Source organism: Stenella coeruleoalba (assembly GCF_951394435.1).
Source record: "Stenella coeruleoalba genome assembly, chromosome: 17".
NCBI classification, from domain to species: Eukaryota; Metazoa; Chordata; class Mammalia; order Artiodactyla; family Delphinidae; genus Stenella; species Stenella coeruleoalba.
Window position 1 is genome coordinate 40159564 of NC_137163.1, and position 27970 is coordinate 40187533.

General features: G+C 37.6%; 1 protein-coding gene across 1 annotated transcript; it reads right to left on the reverse strand.

The window, feature by feature from the left end:
• Window positions 1-4870: 4870 nt before the first annotated feature.
• On the reverse strand, window positions 4871-25924 carry PLEKHF2 (pleckstrin homology and FYVE domain containing 2). The gene is made up of 2 exons (XM_079901927.1): window positions 25721-25924; window positions 4871-7478 (listed from the first exon to the last, which is right to left on the reverse strand). Exon 2 carries the CDS (start codon window positions 7462-7464, stop codon window positions 6715-6717), a length of 750 nt encoding a protein of 249 aa, XP_079758053.1. The 5' UTR covers window positions 7465-7478; window positions 25721-25924; the 3' UTR covers window positions 4871-6714.
• Between the last annotated feature and the right edge of the window lie 2046 nt (window positions 25925-27970).

The window sequence follows — 27970 nt, forward strand, 5'->3', positions numbered from 1 at the left end:
TCTAAATATATTAATGAGACCCAGTCTTTCACTGTCCGAGAAGAGAGGAAACTCATAGTGTTAGAACTGGAGGTATCAATTCAGTATGAAGTCGGGGATTTCCACATAGAGACAGATGTGGAAGTTCAGATATGAGTGTGTGTGTACCAGTCAGAATGGCCATCATCAGAAAATCTAGAAACAATAAATGCTGGAGAGGGTGTGAAGAAAAGGGAACACTCCTGCACTGCTGGTGGGAATGTGAATTGGTACAGCCACTATGGAGAACAGTATGGAGGTTCCTTAAAAAACTACAAATAGAACTACCATATGACCCAGCAATCCCACTACTGGGCATATACTCTGAGAAAACCATAATTCAAAAAGAGTCATGTACCAAAATGTTCATTGCAGCTCTATTTACAATAGCCCGGAGATGGAAACAACCTAAGTGCCCATCATCGGATGAATGGATAAAGAAGATGTGGCACATACATACAATGGAATATTACTCAGCCATAAAAAGAAACGAAATTGAGCTATTTGTAATGAGGTGGATAGACCTAGAGTCTGTCATACAGACTGAAGTCAGAAAGACAAATACCGTATGCTAACACATATATATGGAATTTAAGAAAAAAAAATGTCATGAAGAACCTAGGCGTAAGACAGGAATAAAGACACAGACCTACTGGAGAACGGACTTGAGGATATGGGGAGAGGGAAGGGTGAGCTGTGACAAAGCGAGAGAGAGGCATGGACATATATACACTACAAAATGTAAGGTAGATAGCTAGTGGGAAGCAGCCGCATAGCACAGGGAGATCAGCTCGGTGCTTTGTGACCAGCTAGAGGGGTGGGATAGGGAGGGTGGGAGGGAGGAAGATGCAAGAGGGAAGAGATATGGGAACATATGTATAACTGATTCATTTTGTTATAAAGCAGAAACTAACACACCATTGTAAAGCAATTATACCCCAATAAAGATGTTAAAAAAAATTTAAAACAAAAAATTAAAAAAAGTGTGTGTGTGTATACACACACTAGATTTGTCCACTGAAAGGGCCTGGGACTGATACATTCCCCAAAGCAACAAGTACAACTCATGCCCAAATCTTGGCTTCTAAGTATCACTCTCCACTAAAAGGGCTCTTTGGAGAAATGGCCAATTCCTGGGTTGGGGAAGGGAAAGTTCAAGATGAGTCTAGAACATCCTGTAGCAAAAAAGTAAAAAGGGCTCAAATAGTGAAGATTTGTCAATAGGCCACAGAAGCCAGCTTGCCACTGGCCAAATTAGGGACTATTTGAGCATCAGAATAAATTATGATAATAATGGGTAATAAAGTATGGTCCCTGGGCCAGTAACAACAGCATCGCCTGGAAACTTGTTAGAAATGCAAATTCTTGAGTCCCACTCCAGACCTACAGAATCAGGAACTCTGGAGATAGGGCCCAGCAGTCGATGTTTTAATAAGCCCTCCATAGGATTCTCATGCACACTCAAGTTTGAGAACCGCTTAAGTAGGAAACCATGAGTCCATAAAAGAAATAAATGAAAGTTTGACGAGGAATACAGTATCTATATGATAGATCTTCATGTACCCTAATGTGACATATTGAAATTGAGCACCACCTGATAAGATGTGATGATGTTTATGGAGTAAAAAGTTTGCCAAAGTAACTCTGGAATTTTCGTTTCTTCAAGTCATTAGGATATTCCTATAAGAAAGCATGATCTAGGGACTTCCCTGTTGGTCCAATGGGGTAGGATGCTGCACTCCCAATGCAGGGAGCCCGGGTTCGATCCCTGGTCAGGGAACTAGATCCCACATGCATGCCGCAACTAAAAAGGATCCCACATGCTGCAATGAAGATCCCGCGTGCCACAACTAAGACCCGGCGCAGCCTAAATAAATAAAGCATGATCTATATACAAAAATCTAGACTTTACAATTTTACCCTATTACTTTTGTAACAGTTTGTCTTAAGTCAGAATAGTTTGAGTCATTCTTTCTGACAGTAACTTGGACTTCAAAGCAAAATTATATGAAGTCAGCTGCCAGCAACAATAAACCATGTCTTCGGCATATGAAAAAATGTTTTCTGAGCCTGCCTGCAGTATATCCAATAGTTTTACCCTACTGACTTGAAAGAAAAGGCTAATGCAAACATATTGCCGTTTTACTTGACTGGAAATTCGCTAAAGAATTCTAATGAATTATCTAATTCATTAGGAAATAGCTCCCAACTCTAATTCTGGAGGAAATATTAAGGATATGTTCTGTGTATCAATAACCAAGAGTCCTCATCACACTCAAGAGTTAGAAGGAAACATAGGAGTAAATCTTCATGATCTTGAGTTAGGCATTATCTACTGTCTTAGATATGACACTTACAAGCACAATCAACAAAAGAAAAAACTGATAAATTGGACTTCATCAAAATTAAACTTTTGTGCTTCAAACAAATACCATCAAGAAAGTGAAAAGACGATTCACAGAACGAGGGAAAATATTTGCAAATCAATTACCTGATAAAGTCTTATATCCAGATTATATAAAGAACGCTTACAACTCAACGACAAAAAAGAAAAACCACCTAATTTAAAAGTCAGCAAAGGATCATTAACAGACACATCACCAAAAAAGACATGCAAATGACCAATAAGCACATGAAAAGGTCATCAACGTCATTAGCCATTAGGAAAATACAAATCAAAACCATGGGATACTTCACAAGCTATAATCAAAGGCAGTAAGTGTTGGGGAAGATGTGGAGAAATTGGCTACATTGATGATGGAAAGTAAAATGGTACAGCCACTTTGGAAAACAGTTTGGCAGCTCCTCAAAAGGTTAAACATTGAGGTAACATATAAGCCACTGCTCCATTTCTAGGTACGTACTCAAAAGAAATAAAAACATGTCTACACAAAAACCTGTACACAAATGTCTGTCACAAGATTATTCACAATAGCCCAAAAGTGGAAACAACCCAAATGTCAACTGATAAATCAATAAAACGTAGGTCATCCATACAATATTAATTGGCAACAAAAAGAAGTACTCATGCATGATAACATGAATCTTAAAAACATACTAAGTGAAAAAAAGTAGGTCACCAAAGACCACATAATGTATGACTTCATTTGTCAAATGTCCAGATAAGGCAAATCTATAGACAGAAAGTAGATTAGTGGTTGCCTAGGGCTAGGGGATTGGGGAGTGATTGCTAATGAGTGCAGGGCTACTTTTGAAGTGATGAAAATGTTTTGGAAACAGTGGTGATGGTTTCAAGAATATACCAAAGCCACTGTATAACTTTATCTTATTTTCTTAATTGTATACCTTAAATGGGTGAACTGTATGGTAAGTGAATTATATCTCAATAAAGCTAAAAATAAAGAAGAGTAAAGCATGTTATTTCTTCTAAACATTAAGCTGACAGGAGCAAAATCTGTTTAAAGTGATACTGACTACTCCTTTTTTCTTGATAAACTGTTAGATAATACCATCAAGGCTTTACAGCAATAACGTAATTAAATATAACAATGGTTCGGATGGTGAAGATAATGTTAGCAATATTATCAACCAACTTCCTCAACCTTTTAGTACTGATCAATTAAAAAGATAGGATTATCAAGCCAAGCAATTCTACCTTTGCCGATTTCTGTTTTTGCCAAATACTACATTTAGAGTGGATGCAAAGAGCGATACTGTTAGTTAAATGGCTTAAAATTCTACTTTCTAGAGTTGAAATTTGGTATACTAAGTGTACTATTGCAAAAAAAATTTTCAATTACTTCAGATGCCAAATACAAAGTGATTTTTAAGAAATTTACTGTAAGAGAATGCCATTGATAATAACCTTTATAGAAATGACCCTTAAAAAGTTTAAAACAACCAACACCAATATTATGAAGCCTAACATAACAGATACTTAATAAATGCTGAATGAACTGAAAATAATCTAGCTTTTAAATTAAAACTTTTAAGTTACTATCAATAAAATAAAGTTTCATGTATTTTCATCCTAGACTTTACTATTCAATTTTATCTTCTAAAATGTATAGCAATCATGTGGATTTGTAGATAATTGCTACTACACTGTATAAAGCTACAACATGTATTTGAGAACAAGTTAGCACATCCAAGAGAAAGATTACAGCTCAAGTACATTTTTGAATGTTTAAAAAATCAGAGGTATACAATTCAATACTACCCATTTATAAGAATTTCAGGGACTTCCCAGTACAGTGGTTAAGACTCTGTGCTTCCACTGCAGGGGGCACAGGTTCGATCCCTGGTTGGGGAACTAAGATCTCACATGCTGCATGCAGTGCGGCCAAAAAAAGAAAAAAATTTCAGCATAAAAGTGACAAAGATATATAAACAAATGACTTTATATAAAACTGGCCATTGTATGCACTTGACCCAAAGGCATGAATTCCTGTGTTAAGGTGTATGTATTCAATTTAATATTTTTCCTTGGCATCTACAAATTTTTGCTTCCTTTATGCCAATAGTTATCAATTTGGTTAATGTACTGGGGATCCAGTACAGTCCAAGTAAATTTCATTCAAGAGAACAGCATGAGAAACTGGCACCAAAATCATTTCAGGTATATATATAAGTAAGATTTATAAAAGCTCTAAAAATTACAGAAAAAAATTCTGGAAGAAAACACAGCTTGGACTCTATTTGCAGGTAAACTCCATGAAAAGGAGGCAATTTCTCTTCACTGCTCTACTCCTAGTGCCTAGAACAATGCCTGGCACATAGAAGGCACTCACGGCTGCTGAAATGAGGTAGAATACGCATAACATCTCCATTAACCTTAGCAAGGGGTAAAAAATCGTCAAGTCACAATATGCACAGAAGGTAAGTTGTAAAATATTTTTTATTGTAAAAACAGAGTCAATAGAGGTTGACAACATAAATGTTATCTCAGAACATTTCCCCCTGGTTCCTGAATTTGCTAGGTTCCTATGTATGAGCAAGTCTCCATTAGCACTTCTCAGATTTCACGGTCCTTTTTGGATATGTTTATTGATTATATGTAAATATTGCTTAGAAACAAAAGTCCACATGATATTAAAACAAAACAAAAAAAAACCTGTTGTGCCTTTCTTTCACATTTCCTACAGGGAGATCTATATATCTCAGGTGCTTTCACAACTTAAAAGTAAAGTTAGTGCCTTAACCAAACCAAAGAATCCTCCATCACAAGTTATTAAATCAAACCTCTCATGACATTTGAAATATATCCAGATTTAAAGATTTTAAAACAAAAGAATTTAGAATTTAAAACAAACTTCAGACTGATTTTTCATATTTGAAAGACTACAGTTATTTGCAGCATACAAATGGAGAGAGTAGTGCAAAATGCATCAAGTTTTATATGATAAATATACTTTCAACCTAATGGCTGCCTCAAAAGCAAAGAGTGAAAAATTACCTCTTCTTAAAAGCAATCTAGACTGACTCAATAAAGTTCACAATTTAGAAAGATCAATTGCTACTCTATTTCCATAGATTGCAAAATGATTTCAGAAACAGATTAAACATACAACTGTTTTACAAAAATAGAAATATTGTTTGGGACTTTACAAAACTTTATAAAATATAACACTATATTTGTAAATTCAAGATAGTTTCACACTGAAAGAGAAAATACTTCCACAGATATGAAGTCTAGTCAAACTTAACTGGTCTCTCTTGACCATTCTCATACATTATTTCTTCCAAATCATCAACCTAAGGAGATCTGTGCTCTAGCATGTGGTTTTTTTTAAGAGATTGTTTCATTTCAAGAAGTTGTATAAGATGTTTCATTCTAGAAACAATGTTAAAGCAGATGAATTTATACCTAAAAATATGTCTTACTAAAAGTAGCAATAATGCAATGACAATTTGTATTTGATAAATTTCAAACCAAATTCCCCAGAATGACAATTATAATTTGATACCTACAAAAAGTAAAAATATAGAATAATCACAACTATTTTATGGAAAAATATTCATATAGAATAAAGAACCTCTAAATTTAGTTATTTGTAGCTGTCAAATGAGAAGTATTTTCTAATTACACCCATTTATAACATTCATTTTACACCTCAAAGAGCACCAGTGTATTTTTAAAACAAACTAAAAAGTGAGAAGGTAGGGGCTTATTACATGCAACAGTGCTATTATGATAAGGCACCACCTGGTATATGAAAAAGCCAAACAAAGTATTTCCAAAGCATGTATTTCTGTTACTGGTGTCTTAACCTTTAGATAGGATGGTTAGAAAAAAGCTAATAACATTATTAACTGACCACATCACACTCCTTTTTCCATCATTCTTTGCTTTTAGTTTTTCCATATAACAGAACATATAATAAACAACAGTGTAGTACATGTTAAATAAACATCTTTTCCCAACCATTCAAGAAAATAGTCTAGAATTAAAACAAGAATAAGAAACCAAAACTTTATCTGATATATTCGCAACAGTCTATCCCTGTAGAAGAATAGGGCGCTGGGGGAGGTGAGGAGAGAGTGGCAGCAGCAGTTGGGGCTGGGGGATGGTAACAGGACCTATTTTCTATAGAATATATTGAGGCACATAGGTTATAAGTTTCTCAGGCAAATTCATGGCTAGAGCAAAACTGACAGAAAGCTCAGGATTTTACATTCCCCCCAGAGCTGATTTCTCAGATAGTCACATCTGATTAAATATTTCAAAATACGCCTTTAGTCACTGCTATCATCATCGTCATCATCGTCAGATACATCATTTAAAGTAGACTTCAATGACTGACTATAAGAGTCCGATCTAGTAGGCTGGCACGTGGCCATGTCCCCAGTAGAAAGCAAGTCATAGCAGAAGTCACAAATCCTCACAGGCTTAGAGGACTGGCTGGGAAGAAGAAATCTCTTTTCAGAGCAGGGCCCACAGACAACAAAACCACACTTGCGGCAGTGGTGACGACGATTAACAGGTGTGAATTTTGCTTTCTGACAACGCATACATACAGTTGCCTCAGAGTCAGGAACCCAGACAGCAGCATGTTCATTACTGGGTGTCTTCCCACTTTTGGAGAGTAAATCAGTAACACATTTATTTATGTGATTCATCCATTCTGATTTCTCAGTGGCAGTGGCAGCATAAACTGCAAACGATTTAGTTGGTGTCTTGATCAGCCATCCATTCCTCAAGTCTCCCTCATCTTTGATAGAATCAATTGTGACATTTTCCAGGGGAATAATATGTTGTTTGTTATATTTTTTCTTCTGGATGACAATATTGCCATATACAAGAATATCATTAAATAAGAAAAACTGCCTTGCTTTAGGCTTTTTTCTGCACAACTTAGTCAATACTCCTTCTCCAATAAGAACCCGTCCAGGTATAGTTAAGGGTTGACCAGCTGCTCCAAAACAGTTTTCTACTATATTTATACGTCTAGTATTTGCTTCACTGTTTGCCAAGCGATCCACCATCTTTTGCTAATAGCCTTAAAAAAGAGAGAGAGAGAAATCAGCACACAGAAATTATAAATTCATATAAGTTAAAAAAATTATACAATCTAAATTTAATCTAACGAATCATTACTTCTACCCAAAGGCAAAATTCCCCAATTGTTTCCCTCTAAGATAATCACTAAGTATACCAAAAGAGCTAACATCTCCCAATTTTTATAATCATCAAAAACATTTATTAACCATCTCCATATAGTATCATTAGCAGGTATTTATAAAAGTATAAACTTCTTACAGACATAAAACAACAAATAATTAGAAAATGAATATAAGCCATCAGCTACATGAAATTTAATCTCAGAGGGATTCTGAACAAGAAGGCCAAATATTATATAAGAGAAATAACTATGATTTTTCCAGTAGGCTCTATTACCATTGAGCTAAAGCCTCAATCCTCTCACCTGGATTACCAGAATCGTTTCCCAACACACCTTACTGCCTTAGCTCTTGCCCCTTAATCAATCTTCAGGCAGTGATTTCTCAAATGCAAATCTGACCACACCATTACTCATAATTAAGATTATTAAGATTAAGATTAAGATTAAGATTATTAAGATTAAGATTAAAATTAAGATTATTCCCCTTAACCTAAAAAATGCAGAATCTTTAACATGGCATTTAAGGCCCTTCATTATCTGGTTCTTGCTTATCTTCCCAGACTCATCATAAGTCACTCTTTACCTCCAATGTTATGTTCTAAGAAAACCCTACCACTTGTAGTCCATTTCAATCATACATATCTTCTCTCATACTCTTGTATCCTTTACTATTTACTACTCTCAGCTAACTCTTATCATCCTTCAAGACTCAGTTTATCACACCTACTCCAAGAAGTCTTCCTTAAACTCTGTTAGACTAAACACCTTCCTCTGTGCTCTTCATATTCCCTGTACCTTCTGGACTCACTCTCACCGAAGGATTGAAATCTGTCTTCTCCATAGGCTGCAATGGAACCTAAAAGGCAGAGACCATCTGATATCTATCTTTGAAACACACATTGTCTGGCATAGTAAAAGTGCTCAAAAAGGTTGACAAGAACATCTTGGCAATGTGCAAAAAACCCACATTAATCTAGTCTTAAATGATCAAAGATTTAATCTCTAGATCCAATATTGACTTCACTCAAGTCCCAGAGTTGTGCCTATTTCAGACCACTAACCCAACAATACCATACTATAACCAAATCATATCAGAAAGGAGAGGAGCATTTAAAGAGTAAGAGCATAGTTTAAGTTCCAGTATTCAGCTCACAAACTGATGAGACTGTAACCCTTCTTGGCCTCCATTATAAAGGATACAACAATTCTGATTATTCCTGAATTCTGTCTCTCCCCTAATCCTGGGTCCTTATAAAGCCCTCTTGCCTTCCACAAGGGTGGACTCTGCCCTGAAAGTCGTTCCCAAAAATTAATATGACAACACATGGCTCCGAAGTGTGATGGCCTCTCTTTCTAATTAGGGCAAATCTGCCAGCCAATTAAAAGTCTACTGCCCTATGCACAAGTGCATCACAGAAGAGAAAATTTAAAAAGTAAACATGAAAAGAGGCTCAACCTCATTCATAAATAAATGAATAAGACATTAGGATATGTTTTCATTCATCAGATTAACAAAAATTTTAATAATTTCTTAAGATGTAGTAATACTGAGGATATAGGGAAACAGGTACCCTCATACACTACAGAAAATATGTGTACCCACTGATCCAGGCACTCAAAAGATATGTACAAGTATATTCAACACAACACTGTCTGTAACAGAAAAAAACACTGGAAAAGCTCCAACTGTTCATCAAGAGGAACTGGTTGAACAATTTATGATACACCCTTAACAATATGCTAGATATCTGTTAAGAATGTGACAGATCTAAATACAGTGATATAGGAAAATGCTCAAAATATTGATATCTAGGTGGGGGAGTTGAACCTAATGATCTCATTTTTGTTTCAAATACATACCAAATTTCATCAAATCTAAGATGCTATTAAGACACAGCCTCATTTTATGTGCTATTGAGAAAGAAAAATGCTGCCAATTAAATCATGGCAAACTCTTGATTATACGACATCCCAATTTTAGAGACATAAAATACAGTAAAACATGTTCATCTTTAGACTCAACGAAATATGGTATAAGAGCATAATATTAGACACTAGTAAGTATGTAAAATTAGAAAACTATATACCATAATATCAAGAATGGTTATTTATCTCTGGGAAGTACAATTATGGATAACTTTTCATACTTTACATGATAGTCAAACATTCAACAAGTGTTTGTTAGGCACTGATCTGGGTACAGGACAAAATAATAAACAACACAGGCAAGGTCCCTGCTCTTCAAGGCTTACATCCTAGTTGGGGAGGAGGCAAACAGAAAACAATCGAGACCCAAGTAATAATTAACATTGTAAGTTTTTAAAGTGATTTTTAAAAAAATCCACTGGGACTACTCAGTCTACTCAGACTGGATGGTCAGGGTATCTAAAGTGGTATCTTTTCAGCTGATAGGGCAGAACTAGATATGCATACATGAGGGACGAGGATGAGGGAGAATATTCCAGACAAAAGGAAAAACTACAAAGGTCCTAAGGCAAGAAATACGTTGGCACCTGTAGAAAACTGAAAGTATCTATTTATTCCCACCTGAATCAACTACTGATTCTACTCATTATACAGTTATTAATCAGCTCATTTGCAATGCAAACAGGTTTCCTATTATTGCTACTACTGGAATTAATACCACCACAAATTTGTGCAGTGCTTTTCACATTTATTATCTTCTGATTTTAACTGTCTCAAACTGCTGTGAAGTTTTTATCTCCCAAAGAATCATCTAGTAATATTAGCTGAAATGCGAGCTGAAGGAGAAACTAAGGCACAAATAGAGATTCAGGCAGAACAGTCTGGAATTTACTCACTGGGAGCCCAAGCAAGAGCTGAGCACTTCACATGTATTACTGTATTTCCTACCCAGGGCAACCTTATGATAGATATGCACTATTAGCTCCAGTTTATAGATGAGCAAACTGACATAAAGGAGTTAAGTACCATGCCCAAGGCTGTCACAGAACTGAGGCTCAAAGCTGATTCCTCCGTGCTGTTACCAGTGTATTATGGCACACTGATTATTCCTTAAGGCTCCACTGGCTCTATATATAAGAACTAAGAAAGCTATTGCTAACCTCTGGACCTTCACCGCAAACCTTAAAAATACTGAAGATAAAAGAATACTAATTTGAGCAAATAACCTGAAAGGGTAAGTCATCATGATTTATTTAGCCAGTCTTCTGATAATGTTTCACTGTTCAAATTCTGCAATACATTAAGCCTGAATCCCTGTTCATAAATCTTTCCCCCTGTTTAAATATGATGCAACAAAAGTGAAGTTTGGGGCATTTTTTGTGTGTGCGTGTGCGGTATGCGGGCCTCTCACTGTTGTGGCCTCTCCCGTTGCGGAGCACAGGCTCCGGATGCGCAGGCTCAGTGACCATGGCTCATGGGCCCAGCCCGCACCGGGGCACGAACCCGTGTCCCCTGCATCGGCAGGCGGACTCTCAACCACTGCGCCACCAGGGAAGCCCAAGTTTGGGGCATTAACTGGTATTTGGCTGGAGCAAATAGCTTTCAAAGTTTGACAGTGACGCTGATAAGAAATATATTTCATACTGCAATGTTACAAACAATATACAATTCTATGAATGATGTATTCTAGCATCTTCATTTATTTTAATGATAGTTGCAGCCCACTTGACTTCAGCAATGGATTGTGACCTGTATTTGAACATCAGTGAGCACAAAGAACTTAAGGCCTTTGGCCTTAAGCAATCCTTTCCATTATCCCTGCTGGTCCTAAAATGTTTTCAGTATGTGTCTGACAAGAAAAAGAAAGGAAGCACTGATTTTGAAACCCCAGGAATACACAAATGCCCCCCCCCCCCCACACACACACACACACGAGAAAGAGGTGGTGGGGGCACAAAAGGGAGGGGCTGAGAGAAGGGAGATAAATCAAAAATGAAATCAAAGTACCACCATTAGCTGGATTACTTCCAGACACCCCAAAGCAAGGCTCTTAATAAACTGGATTTAAGGCATTACCCTTTAGCCCAGGGCCTAAACAGGACCCTTTACTTTCCTCCAAAGTCCAAATCCAAATCTACTACCTGTACAGTGAGGTGCCCCAAGCAGTAAGAACTCTCAAAAGACTTCTGTGAGAGTATTAGAATACAAGAATACTGGGGCTAGCCAAGGAGTGAGTCCCTGGCATATCTGCATGAAAAGAAACAGAAGACAACTATAAAATGTGGCCCAACTGGACTTCTGTCTACTTTTCTTAGGAAGGAATATCAGTGAATACAGTAAGAGCTAGGAAGAATGCTTCCCCATCTTCTGGCAGAGATGACTTCTTTAGGATAGATTCCAAGAAGCAAAATTACTGGGTCAAAAGGCACTAATGTTTAAAGCTCTTGCTATCTTTTACAAAATTTCCATTCTGAAAGGTAACACCAATTTACCAAGTAGCACAATGACTATATCCATCCCACCTTGTTTCACACAGAGTATTTTCCTTTAAAAATTTCAGCAAATAGAGTAGATTTTTTTAAATGGTATCTCATTTTTATTCATTTTTTACTTCTTTTATTCATTATGTTTATTTATTCAATAACTTTATTGAACACTTTCTAAACGCCAGACATTATCCTTTTCCTCTCAGAGCTCAGAGTATAGTGGAGGAGAAAGACAGTAAGTAAGTAAACCAACAGGTGATTCCAAAAGGTGAAGTGCAATGAAGGAAATCAGCAGTGTGCCAAGATATAGGGAAAAACTCATTTACTGAGTAGTTCAAAAAGACTTCACTGAGGTGGTGCTACACACTGGGTCTTAAAGGATGAGGAGTCAGCCTTGCAAAGGAACTAATACTATGGACAAAGGTCCTAAAACAGGAAAGAACAGTACTTTCAATTTGACTGAATATTTTATTTCATAGTTACCTCGTGAGACCAGCTACTTTCTAATGTGTTTAGTAACTTGTATTTCTACACTCATATATTTAGGTTATTAATCTATATATTACACATAAAGTCTATTAACCCAGTTATTTCATTGCTTTTCCTAGTATATTAAGCTGTAATTTTGTTTATGGTGTTTGACACAAAAGGAGTTTTACTTCTTAAGTAGTTACACTTACAGATACTTTCCTTTGTAATTTTTTTCCCAATGACTGACTCCTAAGTTTCCCTTATCCAGATATCGGATGCACCTATTTATTATTCTCTATGGTTTAGGTTTTACATTTAATTCTTTTATCCACCTGAAATTTATTCTGTCATAGGTAAAAACCCTTTTTCCTTTTCAAATATTTGCATTCTAAAGGAGCTAACTGCTCCAGAATCACCAAATACTGTGTGACCTCAGATTTCCTCACTTATAAATGGAAATAATAATAGCAGCTATATCGGGGGAGGATTAAATGAGATAATGCATACAAAATGTTCAGCAAGTAGTCAACATGTGGTAGCTATTATTTACTGGTATTAATAATCTAATCTACTGCTTTATGACACTCTATTATATTAAATTTTTGTATAGTATTATAACACTGCTTCTGGGCTGTCTGGTCTAATCCATTAACCTGTTTTATAATTCTTTTGTCAGTACTATGCACCTGGTAAAACTAGACTATTTCCCATTACTTAACCTTTTAAATGTTTTACCTAATCTCTTCTGCTTATTTGTCCAGATGACATCTACTTAGAACAGTGTTTCCCAACCTTAGTTGCCTGGAACCACAGGGAAACTCTTAACCTTTAGTATACCATAAAAAATAGCCATCCCAATTTACTCTCTGAGTCCAAAATACCCTTTTTATTTACTTTTAATATTTTAAGCCATTTTATAACTAATTTACAGAAACAAGAATAAACGAATAGTAAAAAACAATAACTTTAAGAACAATCTTTATAAAAACTGAAACACAGCAAATTTCTTATTCTACATTCCTGTTACTGAAGGTATGTAGATACAAAAGTATAGTATCCTTTAAATGCAACTAACTGCTCATAAGTTGTCATGCATGAATCTATAATATTTCCATTTCTGTTTTTAGGAATATTGTTTACTAATTAATTCTGAGTTTGAGAAAACTCATCTAGAAAATCATCAACTGAAGGCTCATTGTCTGAGATTTCACTTATAATGTTTCACAATCATTATTAGTTTAAGTGTTGCTGTTTCTTTGCACTCACCCTGTGACTTGTCTAATAGTTCTGAAATGTCTAGCTTTGCTCATTTTTTTCTTTGTCATTAGATGAAAAATGAAAAAAATCTAAATTCTCAAATATGCTAAATGAAAGCTTAAAATAAAAAGACTAAGGATATCTCCAAACTGCTTTCGTATCTTTTTGAAAGATGATGCAATACTTTGGTTAATGTAATAATAAAACTGAAAAATGGTGCAATAGTGGTGATTTATTTTATCACTGCATCATCCTTCCAGGCAATTACATCACTTCTATTTTCTTCTTTTTGGTTAAATAATTCCTAAGAAAATAAAATAGTAAAATGCTTCAAGATATAGGAAAAACAAGATCACTCACTAAAATTCTATAATGTATCTTAGATTTACACATGTCCAATGAACCCATATGGTAATAACAAGCTATGTTTTTTAATACATAAATTTCCTTTTTGTTTTGAAAACCTCTAAGAAATAATAAAATAACAAAATATCAATCACTACAAATAATTAGAACTGCTTAAAATATCAATAGAAACTCAAAATACAAAACTGAGACCAATAGGTTGTGATGATAGATATTAAAGGTTAAGAAATACTGATATCTAGATCCCTCCCTCTAGGATGTTCTGATTTTACTGGTCTGGCCTGGGTACTGGGACACTTTAAAGTTCCTCAGGTAATTCCACTGTGCAGCTAAGGTTTAGAACCATTTCCAATTACAATAAATAAGTGAAAAAAATAGAGACCAAATCCACTGAAATTTTGGTGAATTCATATTACATTTGTAGTGTTCCTAGCAGGTTGATACTATCTCTTCCCAAGGTTTCAAATCTTGTTTAATGGCCCAGTAATTTTGTACATTTCTTCTCACAAGATTGTTACATTACTTAAATTCAAGTATCTCCTATCTTTTGTTGATATTTGAATCTAGTCTCTTTTCCACATTATATTTTCTAATTCATTACTACTACTGATAAGAAAACTACTACTATATCTGTTAGTTTCATCCCACATCCAGCCACTTCAGAGAACTCTACACATGCAACAGTTTTCCAACTGATTTCCTGTCTTCTTTTCCAACAAATGGTGTCTGGCAGCCTTAATTCATAGTTGAAAATGTAAGAACCACAGGAAAAGCATACCAAAAACAAAACAAAGAAACACTCTTAACTTTTATAAAGACAGCTTTATATACCAATTTTTAAAAATTAAACCATCCAAGTTTCAAGTTATCTCCTTCACAACTGTAGACAAGAACTACATCTGCATCGTCCAAGTTCCACACTAGTCTTTTGGTAACATCTTGTTTCTAAAGTTAATATGTTCTTCAATGGAGTGTCTACCACCTGTTAAAAATGTAATACTAGAAGAGGCAAAAACTCTTTTTTAAAAAGAGTCAGAATGCTATTTACAATTGAGAAGAGAGCCCAACTGTCACAGAATACTATGGCCCAGTTCTTCTTACTGAAAACCAATACTTCTATCTCATCCCTGCAGGTGAGTTTAAAACAAAAAAATCACCTAATTAATTTCTTACACGTACCCAAGACATCTGATATCAGTGAGCTTCAGTATTCAACTCTGCATTATAATGGAAAAAACAATAAACTACCTGGATTCTAATCTCAGCTCTGGCACTAAATAAGAGATTTCATACAAGCTACCTAACTGCTCTACACACACACACACACACACACACACACACACACACACACACACACACCACACACACACACCCCCCCCCCCCCCCGCCAGCTACCACCTTGAATAAAATAATCTGCAAAGCCCTTTCTTGTCTTTAAAATAATGAACTCTGATAGTAGATGGGCCATAGTTCTGGTTTACTAAGACTAAAAATTAATTTTTAATCAAACTTTTGACTATGTCTTAATATCAATTGATTTTTTAAAATCTGTGTTACTGCTGAATTAAGACTAGAAACTGTAAAAGGAAAAGGAGAGACAAACAGGAAAGTGGGGAAAGAAGAGATTTTTTTTTTTAAAGCAGCAAGAAACTATCAGAGGTACATCCTCCCTGGGCAAATGTGTAGGTATTAGAACAAACTACCCCTCTCTCCTAATGCACCTAAGTCAAATGAACAATTATTCTAAGCACCTACCATATGCAAAGGACAGAGCAGTTTTTACTTTCAAAAGTTCTATAATTTAGTAAGCATAATAATAATCAGGAAATTCTAGGAAATTCTAAAGACTCTCAATAAAATACTAGAAGAATAACACAAAGAAGAAATACTTGAACATTTAGCAAATTAAATTTGGAATTTTAGAAAATTTAAATATTCTATCAATAAGAATAGACAGTTTTTCCCTCCCCTTTCCACTAGCATTTCTGCCACTGTGGCAAACCAATTATACAATATGTACTGCAGAAATCAGTAGTGATCAAGGAAACATTCATTTCTTAGATAAGAAAAAAGAAAGGAACAATCTTTTATATTAATTTTAAACTCATAAAGATGGATTGATAAGAACTGAAACTTCTAAACTTTGAATCACATTTACAGAGAGCCATAGTAATTTGTTTTATATCTCTTGTAGGCACTAAATTTGCCTATTACTGAAAAGTAGACCCAAATGCACTATACTACAGGCTTAACCAAGAAAGGAAAAAGAAAAAGCATTTACTCAACACCTACACGTGCTAGGCACGTCCACATTTTTCTATTTCATTTAATAATCTCAATTTTGTTAAAATGGATAATCATATCCATTTTACAAAAGAGTAAATTGAGTCATGGACTAGTTAAGGAATTTTCCCAGTCGCACAGCCAGTTTTGTAAAAAAATGCATGTTCTTTCCATTATACTTTGCTACCTTCAGAAATAAATATTCCAGAAATATTTCACTCATGTGGACCTTATTAGGTATTTGGAGAAAGCCACTGATGACACAAAAATCTTAAAACACATGGTAATAAGTAGAACGTATGCTGAAAATAATTCTTCAAACACTAAAAGGAAGTGAAAAGTAAAGTAATGACTAATTTTAGGGTGTTAATAAACGCAGTTTCACATAGGTTAGGCTTGATAGAGAAACTCACCATGGTATACAAAGAATGACTAAGCCACAGTTGAAGTTTTTTTTTTTTCCCTGTACGCGGGCCTTTCACTGTTGTGGCCTCTCCCGTTGCCGAGCACAGGCTCCGGACGCGCAGGCTCAGCGGCCATGGCTCACGGGCCCAGCCGCTCCGCGGCATGTGGGATCTTCCCCAGACCGGAGCACGAATCGGTGTCCCCTGCATCGGCACGCGGACTCTCAACCACTGAGCCACCGGGGAAGCCCAAGATTTTTAAAAATTAATTTAGAAAACCAGAACAGTCACATTGGGAGTTTAAAAAAAAGGTCTTTACAAAGAGAAAGAATACGAACCTCAAGCTTGAAACAAGTCCTCTAGTCTTCAGCATTTAAACCATGCCACACAAGGCAAGATTAATATTCTTTAACTACAGCTATGCTCAGGGAACTCTCTATTAACAACCAAAGGTTCCCTGGCCAGCGGAATTAATTCCAAAATCCTTGACCTGGTATTCAAAGCCCTTCAGTCAAGCCCCAGCCTGCCCAGTCTATCTTTTCAGTTTTACCTCTTTCTGTATGTTCTCTTTGTTATAGTCAAACCAGACTACTAGCTATTCCCAGGTTATGCTCTGAGCTTCCTCTCCTCTACCTGAGCTCAGTATGTCCTTCCCCACTTGCTGTTCTGAAATCTTACCAGTCAGTTCAGTAACCTCATAGGCACATATTGTTTACCTTTAAATTATCATACCATTTTACCTGTACCATTTATGGCACTTATATTCTATTACGTTGTTTTTTGTTTGGTTTTGGGTTTTTTTTGGCTGCGTTGGGTCTTCGTTGCTGCACATGGGCTTTTTCTAGTTGGAGGCTACCCTTCGTTGTGGTGCACAACCTTCTCATTGTGGTGGCTTCTCCTGCTGTGGAGCACAGGCTCTAGGCACGTGGGCTTCAGTAGTTGTGGCACGCAGGCTTCAGTAGTTGTGGCTCGTGGGCTCTAGAGTGCAGGCTCAGTAGCTGTGGCACACGGGCTTAGTTGCTCTGCGGCATGTGGGATTTTCCCGGACCACGGCTCGAACCTGTGTCCCCTGCATTGGCAGGCGGATTCTTAGCCACTGTGCCACCAGGGAAGCCCTCTATTATGTTCTATAAAAACTTGTATACCTGCTTATTCCCAACAGATTTGGAGGTTCCTGAAAAAAAGAAGATCATTTCCTACAACTTCGTATTCCCAACAGCACCTACAAAATTGCTTGCATATACATGCCATCACTGTGCACTGAGCAGTTAAAAGCAGCAGCAGCTTCTTGACCTTGAGTTTTATGAAAATCAAAGACTTCATTTTTGACATCCATAGTACTAATTTTCACACAAAACAGGAACCACACCCTTCACTAGGCCCACAGATTCTAAATTTACAAGGCAAATGTTCTCGTCTATTTAACTATAGTATCTAACTGTGAATTCTAAGTATTGAGCATAGCAGATCCTGTTTTTAAAATCTCAATCTCAAGATAATATATAAAAATGATTTCTTCTCTTACTGAAAAGCACAGCTGTTTAGTTAGCAAATAAAAAATGATGGTGTATGCGTATTTTCAACATCAACAATATTCAGATAAAAAACTTCATCATTTCAAAAAGTATTTGTACAGGGGCAGCTGTACAGTGCTGACAGCTGTTAAATCATTGTATAATATTTGACAAATAAAGCTGGTACCCATCACATCCCTAACAAATTTTAATATTTTTCAAAGCAGTTACAATCTACTCACTATGTTCAAGACTTTATGCTTTGTGTTAAAGGGAAAACAAAAATGAACCAGACACTGGGAATTAAGACATGTTCCCACAAGGTTTTAATAAAAAGCACAATGAAATAAATACTATAATAAAAACGTTAAAGCGGTAAGGAAGAACGCAGCAGCTGAACACTTGAAACAGGTTCTGAAAAATACACTGAAAACAGGTTGTGAACTTCAAGAGGCAAAAACATGATACGTAAAGGCATAAAGCTCTGCAAGTAAAAATGTGTTTTTAAAAAGTTACACGTACAGCTGCAGAAGAGGCTGGAGAAGAGATATTTAGTAGAAAACCGGGAGAAAAAAATAAGACAAGAGATCTTCTTGGTTCCTGAGAGTTCTTTTTGAAGCTCTGGGAAGGAGTGGCCTGATTTGATCTGGATTCTTCTAAGATAACTGTGGAAACAGTGAAAGATTTCAGGAGGGAGAGACTGAAAGGACCCAGCTGAAAAATTATTGCAAAAGTAAAAGGGAAAGTTGATGAGAGTCTGAAGTTTGCAACAGGAAAAGAAAGAATCAGTAATGTTCAGGATTGCCATAACTAAACTAGATGTGGAAGAGTGAAATTGAAATTAAATCCCTGGGTTTTTAGTCTAAGCAATATGGAAGCTAGTAAAATCAATAATTTTCAATGAATTTCACGTAGCAAACATTTACTGATTACTTACTCCGTACAAAGATAGAAGTACTCAAAACTAACAATCTTTGTGAAGGAGGACAGACATATACCCAAGTTTATATACACAAGTATATATAATTCATGTATTATACATTAGGGTGTGTTTCTACAGGAAAGAGGATAATGGAAGTAACTGATAAGGAAGGAAACACCAAACAAAACAAGAAAGTGTTTGGTACTCATATAGTATGCTATGAACTGAGGAATATGATTACCTCAATCTGTGCACTCAAAATCTAAAGGAGCAAAGGAGAAACAAACCAAAAACATAAAATGTTTTTTAACTAAAAAAAAAATAAAAAGAGTGATGAAACCTTAGACCAAAGAGTGTAGTTGGGAGGTTAATTTTGACCAGGGGGAATATTTAGGAACAACTCTTAAATGTCTAGAAATTCAAGCTGGGCCTTAGAGCAAAAGTAGTAGGTCAAACTATTTAGAGGAGAGGGAGAGAGATAGGAGATGATGGTGTACAAATAGCATATATTCCCCAGAGAGGAAATAATTGAGTCCAGGCTGAAGGAGGTAGGACGTGGAGAATGTATAGTGGTAAACTAGAAACCTGGCAAGATAGGGAAGAGCCAAAATGCAGAGGAAAGTAAGCATCACACTCAACAGTTTAGACTTCACTGTAGAGGCAATGGGAAGACCAAGGAAAATAGGAAAATATTAATAAGTCCACAGAAGCAGAACACAGGATGAACTGGAGAGACTACCAAAGAAGCAAAACTGGAGGCAAAAAAAGCAGGAGCATATTACAGTAGTCTCTAAGTGAGAGGTAACAAAAGCCTAAGCCACAAATTTGACAGCAGAAATAAAAAGGGTAAGATGGAAGTAAGAGAGATTACTGAGGTAAGGCAGAAAGGATTGAGGAACCAACTGAATGGGTTTGAAAGTGAGTATAAGACGACTTCAAAGGTTTAAGCATAATCCATTGGGTAGATCAGATGCTAGTTTTGTTTCAGGAGGGGAAGAAATCAGTCTGGGGCATACTTATCTTGAAGTGCCTTCAAGGTATACACAAGACAAACATCTGTCAGACAAACAGAAACCCCAAGATGAGCAGCGAGCTCCAGGACAGAAAGAGATTTCAGAGTTATCTGTGAAGAGATGATCATTGATGCTGTGGAAGAGAGGAGAGGGCAGAGGACTAAACTTTGGGGAATGCCTAGTTTAGAAAGCAGGAGGAGAGAAAAGGGGAGACAAGAAAGCATAAAGCACCTTTTCAACATGCTTTCACATGTCTCCCAAGCCTCAGAGACTAAATGACCTCATTGTGCCAAAAGGTCACAATAAACAGTGAAACGTGGGGAAAAAAAATCAAGGACTGAAGGTAATGTACAGAAATATTGTACAGGTAATATTTACCTGTACAGGTAATGTACAGGTAATATTTCAGAAAGCACTGCCCTTTGACCCTGGAATTTTTAATCACAGAAATTTATCCTGAGAAACAAACTCTTGGGGTTCCGGGGAAGGTAGGCTGTACTGTAGTTTTCCCTCTGGCATCAAGTCTAATAGTGACAGACAGAACTTAAATTTCTAGCTCTAGAGAGAAATGGCTAAATATAACATTAAAAAAAGCCAAATACCATAAAAGAAAACATTGTACCACGTAAAAATTTTAAACTTCAACACTAAGAGGAAAAAAGCCTTAAAGTTAAAGTTGCACAATATGACAAAGGGTCAACATTTTTAATATATAAAGGGCTCCTGTAAATCAATGAGATAAAAGGAAAATATCCCAAAAGAAAAATGGGTAAGATACAAATGGCAATTTCCAAAGGAACAAATGAAAATGACCAGTAAATGGAAAAATGCTGGCTCTCAGTGCTAATCAAAGAAATAAATTTTAAATGATGTATTATTCACCTCTCTAAGATGTGGAAAAAATAAGCACTCATATTCTTGAAAGTATACACTGGAATAACCTTTCTAAATGCCATTTTTGGCAATATAATCACTTTAAAAAGTTTACACAACAATTCTACTTCCAAGAATATATGCAAAAAATAATTAGACCAGTGTACAAAGTTGTTCACATGAAGACGTTCACTGTACCTTTGTCTATAATGTTGAAAAGTCAGAATCAATCTAAATGTTCAACAACAGGATATTAGTGAAACAAATTAGGGCATATCCATATAATGGATTTTTAGATAGCTTTTTGGAGAACAGATTAATATTTAATGTGGAAAACTGTTAAATATGGCAATTTATTAAATAAAAGCTTTTAAACAGCACATGCAATATAAAAAAATTTTTTTTTAGAGTCTGGAAAGACACCCACCAAAAATTTAGTACTGGTTATCTCTAAGTACTAGGGTGAAATATTTTGATATTGCCTAATTATTTTATATTGAACACATATTCTCTCATAGACAAAGAAAAAAGTTTTTAAATTAACAAAATGCAAAGAATGTTGAGAAAAATATAATAAACACAAAGTTACAGGTATAATTAATAAAAATATAACCAAAGAATACAAAAATCTTTTTTATTTTTTTCCCCAACAACTGTTTAAATGAAACAAGTATAAAGAATTAAGGATAGTTCCGCTTATGGAAATGGAAAGGAGAAAGGGATTTAAAAAGTTGATGGAAAAAAGAAAACAGAAAATTCACATCATAAAATCCATAGAAGGAAGCAAAGTCATCTGTTAAGAGTCAAGCATTTCAAGATTGGGGTTAGCAACCTAAGAGTGAAAAGGCAACAGAGAAAACGAGTCAACTTTGGGATAAGAAAGGATTAGAAAGGAACTAGTACACAGGCAGCTGGAAAACAAATATTTAACAGTCACCATAGATGTGACTTTCTTCAGGAGTGCTACGCAGGGACAAAAGTAGAAAAAGTAAAAGGTGATATTTACAAGTTGAGAACTGACCAGTTATATACAGCAAAGGTCGAGGAGAGGAGGACTATGTGGTACTAGTGGGTTCACAGTATATGAACTACAGAGTTCAGGACTGGAAAAAAACGAGAAAACTAACAGCATAGGAGGGACTGCAGGTGACAATGAGAACAAAAAGCTGGTTCGTAGTTATGATGGAAAACAGGCCCTTGAATCACCTCTGGTCACAGATTAAGACCTGAGGTCTAAATGATGATAAGGTTAAATAACACAGGCATCCATGTAGGTTGTTAATGCAGAGTGGAGACAGTTGCCACCGGGCTTAGTGAACTGTAGTTCCAAATGTGGCCTTTCTGTTCTGAAATGAAGGTAACTGTTATTTTAACTTCTGTGCACGTCACTTTCCTCTAATGCAAATTCATTCTTTCTAACCTGACGGGGAATTTGGCTGGCACTTAACCTCTCTCTGCACTTTATTCAACAACAAAGTGAAGAGAATAAGGAGATGGGAGGTTGAATTAATGGTTCTCAACCCTGACTGCACATTAAAACAAACAAACAAAAAACTGGCAAAGCTACCTATGCTTTGACTCCAAACGCAGTAACTGTGACTGATTTGCTCAAGGGTGGGGTTCAGAAGCTCCTCAAGAAATTCTAATGTGCACCAAAGTTGAGAACTGAAGTATGTATTTCTAAAGGTTGCTTCCCTTTTAAAATTCTATAATTAACTGCCACTCTGCTCATTTGCTAATTAACTTACTGAATATCCTGCACCATGCACTTCCACAAACATCATAGTAAATCTTCACAACACTGTTAGGCAAATACTTTTGTGTCCATTTCACAAGTGAGTCCAGTGAAGCTTAAAGAAGTGAAGTGACTTGTTCAAGAGTCACAAGCTAGAATGGAGCAGACCTAGAATTCAGGTTTGGTTTGATTTGGTTCCAATCTACCCTACATACAACTTGCTTTCTCTAGCACTCACAGCAACTACTTGAATGCCTTCTATATTCTCTCCCAGAACCTCCCAAACTGAGCACACAGTTTGTGGTTTATAGAGTTATTGGAGAGAAAGTTATGGGGGCAGGGAATTAACCCCAAATTCTACAGTAATTTCATTACAGAACGCCACCTAGTTTAAGTTTTGCAACTTAAAACAGCACTGTGAGAGTATATCTACAAAGACTATTTTATTAAGCCAGCATACACCTTGCTATTAAGCATGTAGCTGGTGGTACAAAGCTGGTTCTCAAAGATAAACTTATCAATAGAAAAGCAATTGTTGTATGTTTTCCAATAAGCAAGGCATTCTAAAACAAAATTCTAAGACAATTCTAGCAAAACAATAATTGGTAGAGAAATGAGAGTTGCTCTATCAAAGAGCTTAAATGTATAAATATGACCTTCAAAATGTTCAGGCATTACCTCTACTTCCATTCAGTGCAAATACTAAATACAGTTGCACTTTAAAAGTACGATTATTATCCTTTTGTACCCACAGCTGCTGCTTTTTTGTTGATTATACTTCAGTCCATTATCTACTTGGAAATTTCATAACATTCAAGTTCTGTATCCCCAGTCCAAAATTAATTGAGTTACCAAGGTAAATCCCCCCCTCCCAAAAACAATTAGAGAAGATTTAATTACTTATGCCCATGGAAAGTACAATTTAACAAGAAATTCATTAAGTATATTTACAAGAAACATATGTGTATTCATCCATTCAAACCCTTCCTGAACATCTGCTATATTCTTGGGACGCTGGGGATGAAGAGGCAAGTTAGACCTCATGTAATGCCTGCTGTCAAGGAGGTGCCATGACAGATAAATGTTATATTTACTGAGATGCAATAGGATAGATAAGTGAATTATTCTCAGGGAGAAAGGGGGGGGGGATAAGGAGAACAGGGCAAAAAAGCGTCAAAGAGTATATACTCAAGTGAGTATTTTTAAGAGGAAAAATTTCCTTGTAAATCAGGAAATTTCCTAGGAAATACTCTAGGAAATATATATGCTGAGGAACTAAATTAAAATCAGAAAGAGCAGCTAAGACAGAGGAACCAAGGTGGACACAGACTGCACCACAGGAATGAGTTATGTACCCTGCAAAGTTATGCTATTAAAAAAAATGAGAAGGCTTCAGTCATAAGACCTCAGTTAAATACCAGCTTGGCTGCTAGATTTGTGAAGTTAGTTAAATCACCTCAGTCTCGGTAACTCTTACATCCAGAAAAATAAATATGTATAATGGCAATTACCTGACAATGAAGCAAAACAAAAAGAAAACCCTAAGAAAATTAGCAATCAAATCTGAGAAGCTATATTTTTACCTACAGTTCAAGAAGAGAAATTCTCCAAGACATGTTGAAGGGTTTATCTTATTTGTGGTTAAGAGTGCTTTCAGTACACTTAACAGAATTTGGAAGCTCAGATGCCTTTATTAAAACTAGTAATTTACATTCATTTACTAGGGTGATTCAAGCTGAATCTTTTTGATGCCTTCCTTGGTCAGTACACCAGGTTTTATTTTTTGAGGCGATTACATGTGCTTTCCAAATAAGTAACTTAATACCATTCACCTCCAACGCTGTGAGGACCCGAAACGATTTAAAATAGAAGCCTTCGTTAATACTGAATTAACCTCAGGACCCCATGAGCTACCAGAGTACAGAAAAATGTAAATGCTCTAAACAAGGTAGGCATGCACCTTTAAGGAACTAAAGTAAAGGAAAAAACTTCGCAATGTCAAGATCACTTCACCTTATTCCTAAGTGAACAACACATGCCTTTAAGTCTCTCAGTGAACGTTCGTGTCTGTCTTTACTGAGTTTTTTTCAGTAACGTACTAAAACACAACAAAGAAGGTATTTATCAGCTTACATACTTTGTGAGTCTATGAATTACACAGAAGGGCTTGGTTATCTGTAACCTTAATACCACCCATTATTCCCACCGCACACTCACAAGTTACTGCTACTGTACTAAGAGCGCGCAGGGGTATTCAAGACACATGAACAGCAAGCTCTCGGCCTTCAATAAAAATTTTAAAGGAAAACTAAATTCGTCAAAAGACCATACGACTTTAAAAGACTCCAAATAAGTAAGGCGTTAGAGCCAGCGCTTCTATCAGAGCAAATTCTGCGGTGCCATTTTTTGCCCGAAATCACATAAAAATGTTGTTCAAGTTACAACATCCCTGATGCCCAGACCCTGCAAACTTTTTGGATAGCAAGATGTTGGCACCCTAAGACGCCGGTGGCCACGACTGGACCCCAGTCCTCACGCCTCACTTCTCGCCCGACCTCGGGGCCCCCTTCGCGCGTCTGCCCGGCCCCCTCCCCACGGCCCCGTGGACTGGACGAGCACCGGCGCGGCCCTGCGGGCTGCCCTCAAGCCCGGCGGGCGGGCGCGGCTCCCCCAGCGCGAGGGGAGCGGCCCGGGAGCGCCCCGTTTCTCACAGACCCCAACATGGCGTCGGTCGCCGCCGCCCGAGACGACGACACCTCCCCGCGCCGCCGACGGCCCGGGGACCGCGGTGGGAAGCGCCCAGAAAGTTTCGCTTCTCCTCTCCCGGCCCGCCAGGAGCCGCCGGACAACCAACCCCGGCTTCACCTACCCGGCCGGGCGCAAAGGGCGGCTGCAGAGAAGGTCCGACTCCTCCTCGTCCCGGGCGCCGGGCGCAGACTCTGCTTGCTCCCCCGCCCGAGCCTCCCAGGGTGTGCTGCCAGCGGCCCCGCGCAGCCGGCGCAATCCGGACTCAGGTGACCCTCCCGCCCCTCCAGACGAAACCCACAACGGCCGCCGGAGCTGGCCTCTCCCCTGCGCGCGCACGGGCGCGCCGCCACCCACACGCCAGGCGCGAGCGCGCGCACGAGCACACCCACACCGCTCGCTCTCCGCCCTTTCTTGCCTGTTCCCTCGCCCCGCCCGGGCGGCCCCGCGCGACGTGCTCGAGGGGGCGGGGCCACCGCGGAGGCCACACCCACCTGGGCAGCCGGGGCGTGGGGTTGGTTCCTCCGCGCCGAGTGGGGTAGTGGGTCCTGGAGCTGATTGAGTGCACGTGGGACGTCTTACCTGGGTTGCCTCGCGCGGGCAATCCCTTAGAAAGGATTGTTCATCTCACCAAAAAGGTCTTAGCGAAGCTGGAAGAATGGAAGGAAAGCTGGGCCCCCTCTCCCCCCACCACCGAACGGGCCTCCGCGGGGAATTCAAGAACTTCCCGCAGCCGGGAAATAAAAGCTTTGGATTTAAAGTGTCGGGGCAGACATTTGTTTGCTACACCCACTTAGCACGGCGTTCCTTCCCCGTCACATCTTCCACTTGCTTTCCCTAAAACCCCTACCACTTGAAACAGGGAGCTGCGGCTGCAACACATACCCCACGTACTCTGCACAGCCTTTAAAGTGATGCCTTTATTCCCGGACCTAGAACCCCGGTCTTTCCAAAACTTTTCTCTGACGCCGCAAGCCTCATCTACCTACTTCACACACCTGGAAACAGTAATGATAGTATATAAGGTTAAACCTGCCCTTCTTCATTTATACCACAGCTAAGCGCGCTGGTGGGTACGTGGAGACATATTAAAGATGCCTAAAGTAGACAAGGAATGGTGGGGGGAGGGGACAGCATATTCACTTCAAGCAAAAAGTGTATAGGCGGAAATTAGATTTGGGTAAATTTTCTTTCCTATTGATCTATTATTTCAAGATTTTGAAATAATACCTTTTTTTTTTTTTTTTTTTTTACCTTTGATTGTACCTGAATTAGAGCCGCCAGCACCCACCTAGGGAACATAAGCAGGTCTTGGTTCCAACCAACCTTCTTTTGGTCTGGGATTCTACCCCCACCAGGTCTGCAGCCTCCCATCTTCCCCTGGTCAATATCTCAGAAACAAACAAATGTTTTTTTAAAAATTAGTAACTAGAACAAAACTGGCAAGGATGATTTTTTTTTAATAGGAAAACAAAATCACCGTCACAGAAATCTTTACATGTGTTAGCTATAGTTGTCTCTGTAGACAAGTACAAACGTCCCCAGGACTCTCATCTCAATCGTCTCTCAACTTCATTTAGCCTCATCCACCTCTCCGTACAGAACAGCAACTGTCAGTGGAAGAAAGGATGGACTTGATCATCTCCAAAATCCCTTTAAAGTGTGAGATTAGGAATTGCTATGCCTGACTGGTTGCCAAAGGTCTAGTCTGGAGCAATAGTCACCAAACATTTTTCATCACCCACCTATCAGTAAAAATGTTTGGCCTCTCCCAGCTCCCAGTATACGTATTTAGCTTATCCTAAAAGGCATGGACTTAGAAGCCAAAATGACTACTCAAATTTTTGCTTTGCTGCCAGCTACCTGTGTCCTTGGCCACATCCAAATTTTCCCTTAGTTTCTTCATTTGTAAAATGAGGATAATTAAAGTATCTACCCCACAGTGTCATTATGAAGATTAAATGAGTTAATATATGTAAAGCATAGTGCCTGGTAGATGGTAAGGGCTATCTAAGTGTTAAATAAATACATATATAATTAATTATGTATAAAATAATATATGTAACATATGTGTGCATATATGTATATACACACATGTCTATTATAATGTTGATGTAAAACAAATAGATTGCCAGTTATTTCTCCAGTAAAAATAATTGCAGTTCAGGGTATGCTACCATGGCAAGGCACCTGCAAGTCTCCCCCCACACACACACCCCCAGTAAGGAGAGAACTCTTTTAATGAGGGGAAAAGGAACTTCGGAGGGCTAGAGTAAACAAAGAGTCCATTGGAGGAATTGAGAGTTCCAAGTACAGGGGCTTTTCATTGGTAGAGTTGTGACAACCTCTCATTGGCTGAGCTCTTGCCAGGCAA

Excerpts from the sequence above, each read along its gene's own strand:
- PLEKHF2 (XM_079901927.1), bottom strand. The coding sequence starts at position 7,464 with ATGGTGGATCGCTTGGCAAACAGTGAAGCAAATACTAGACGTATAAAT.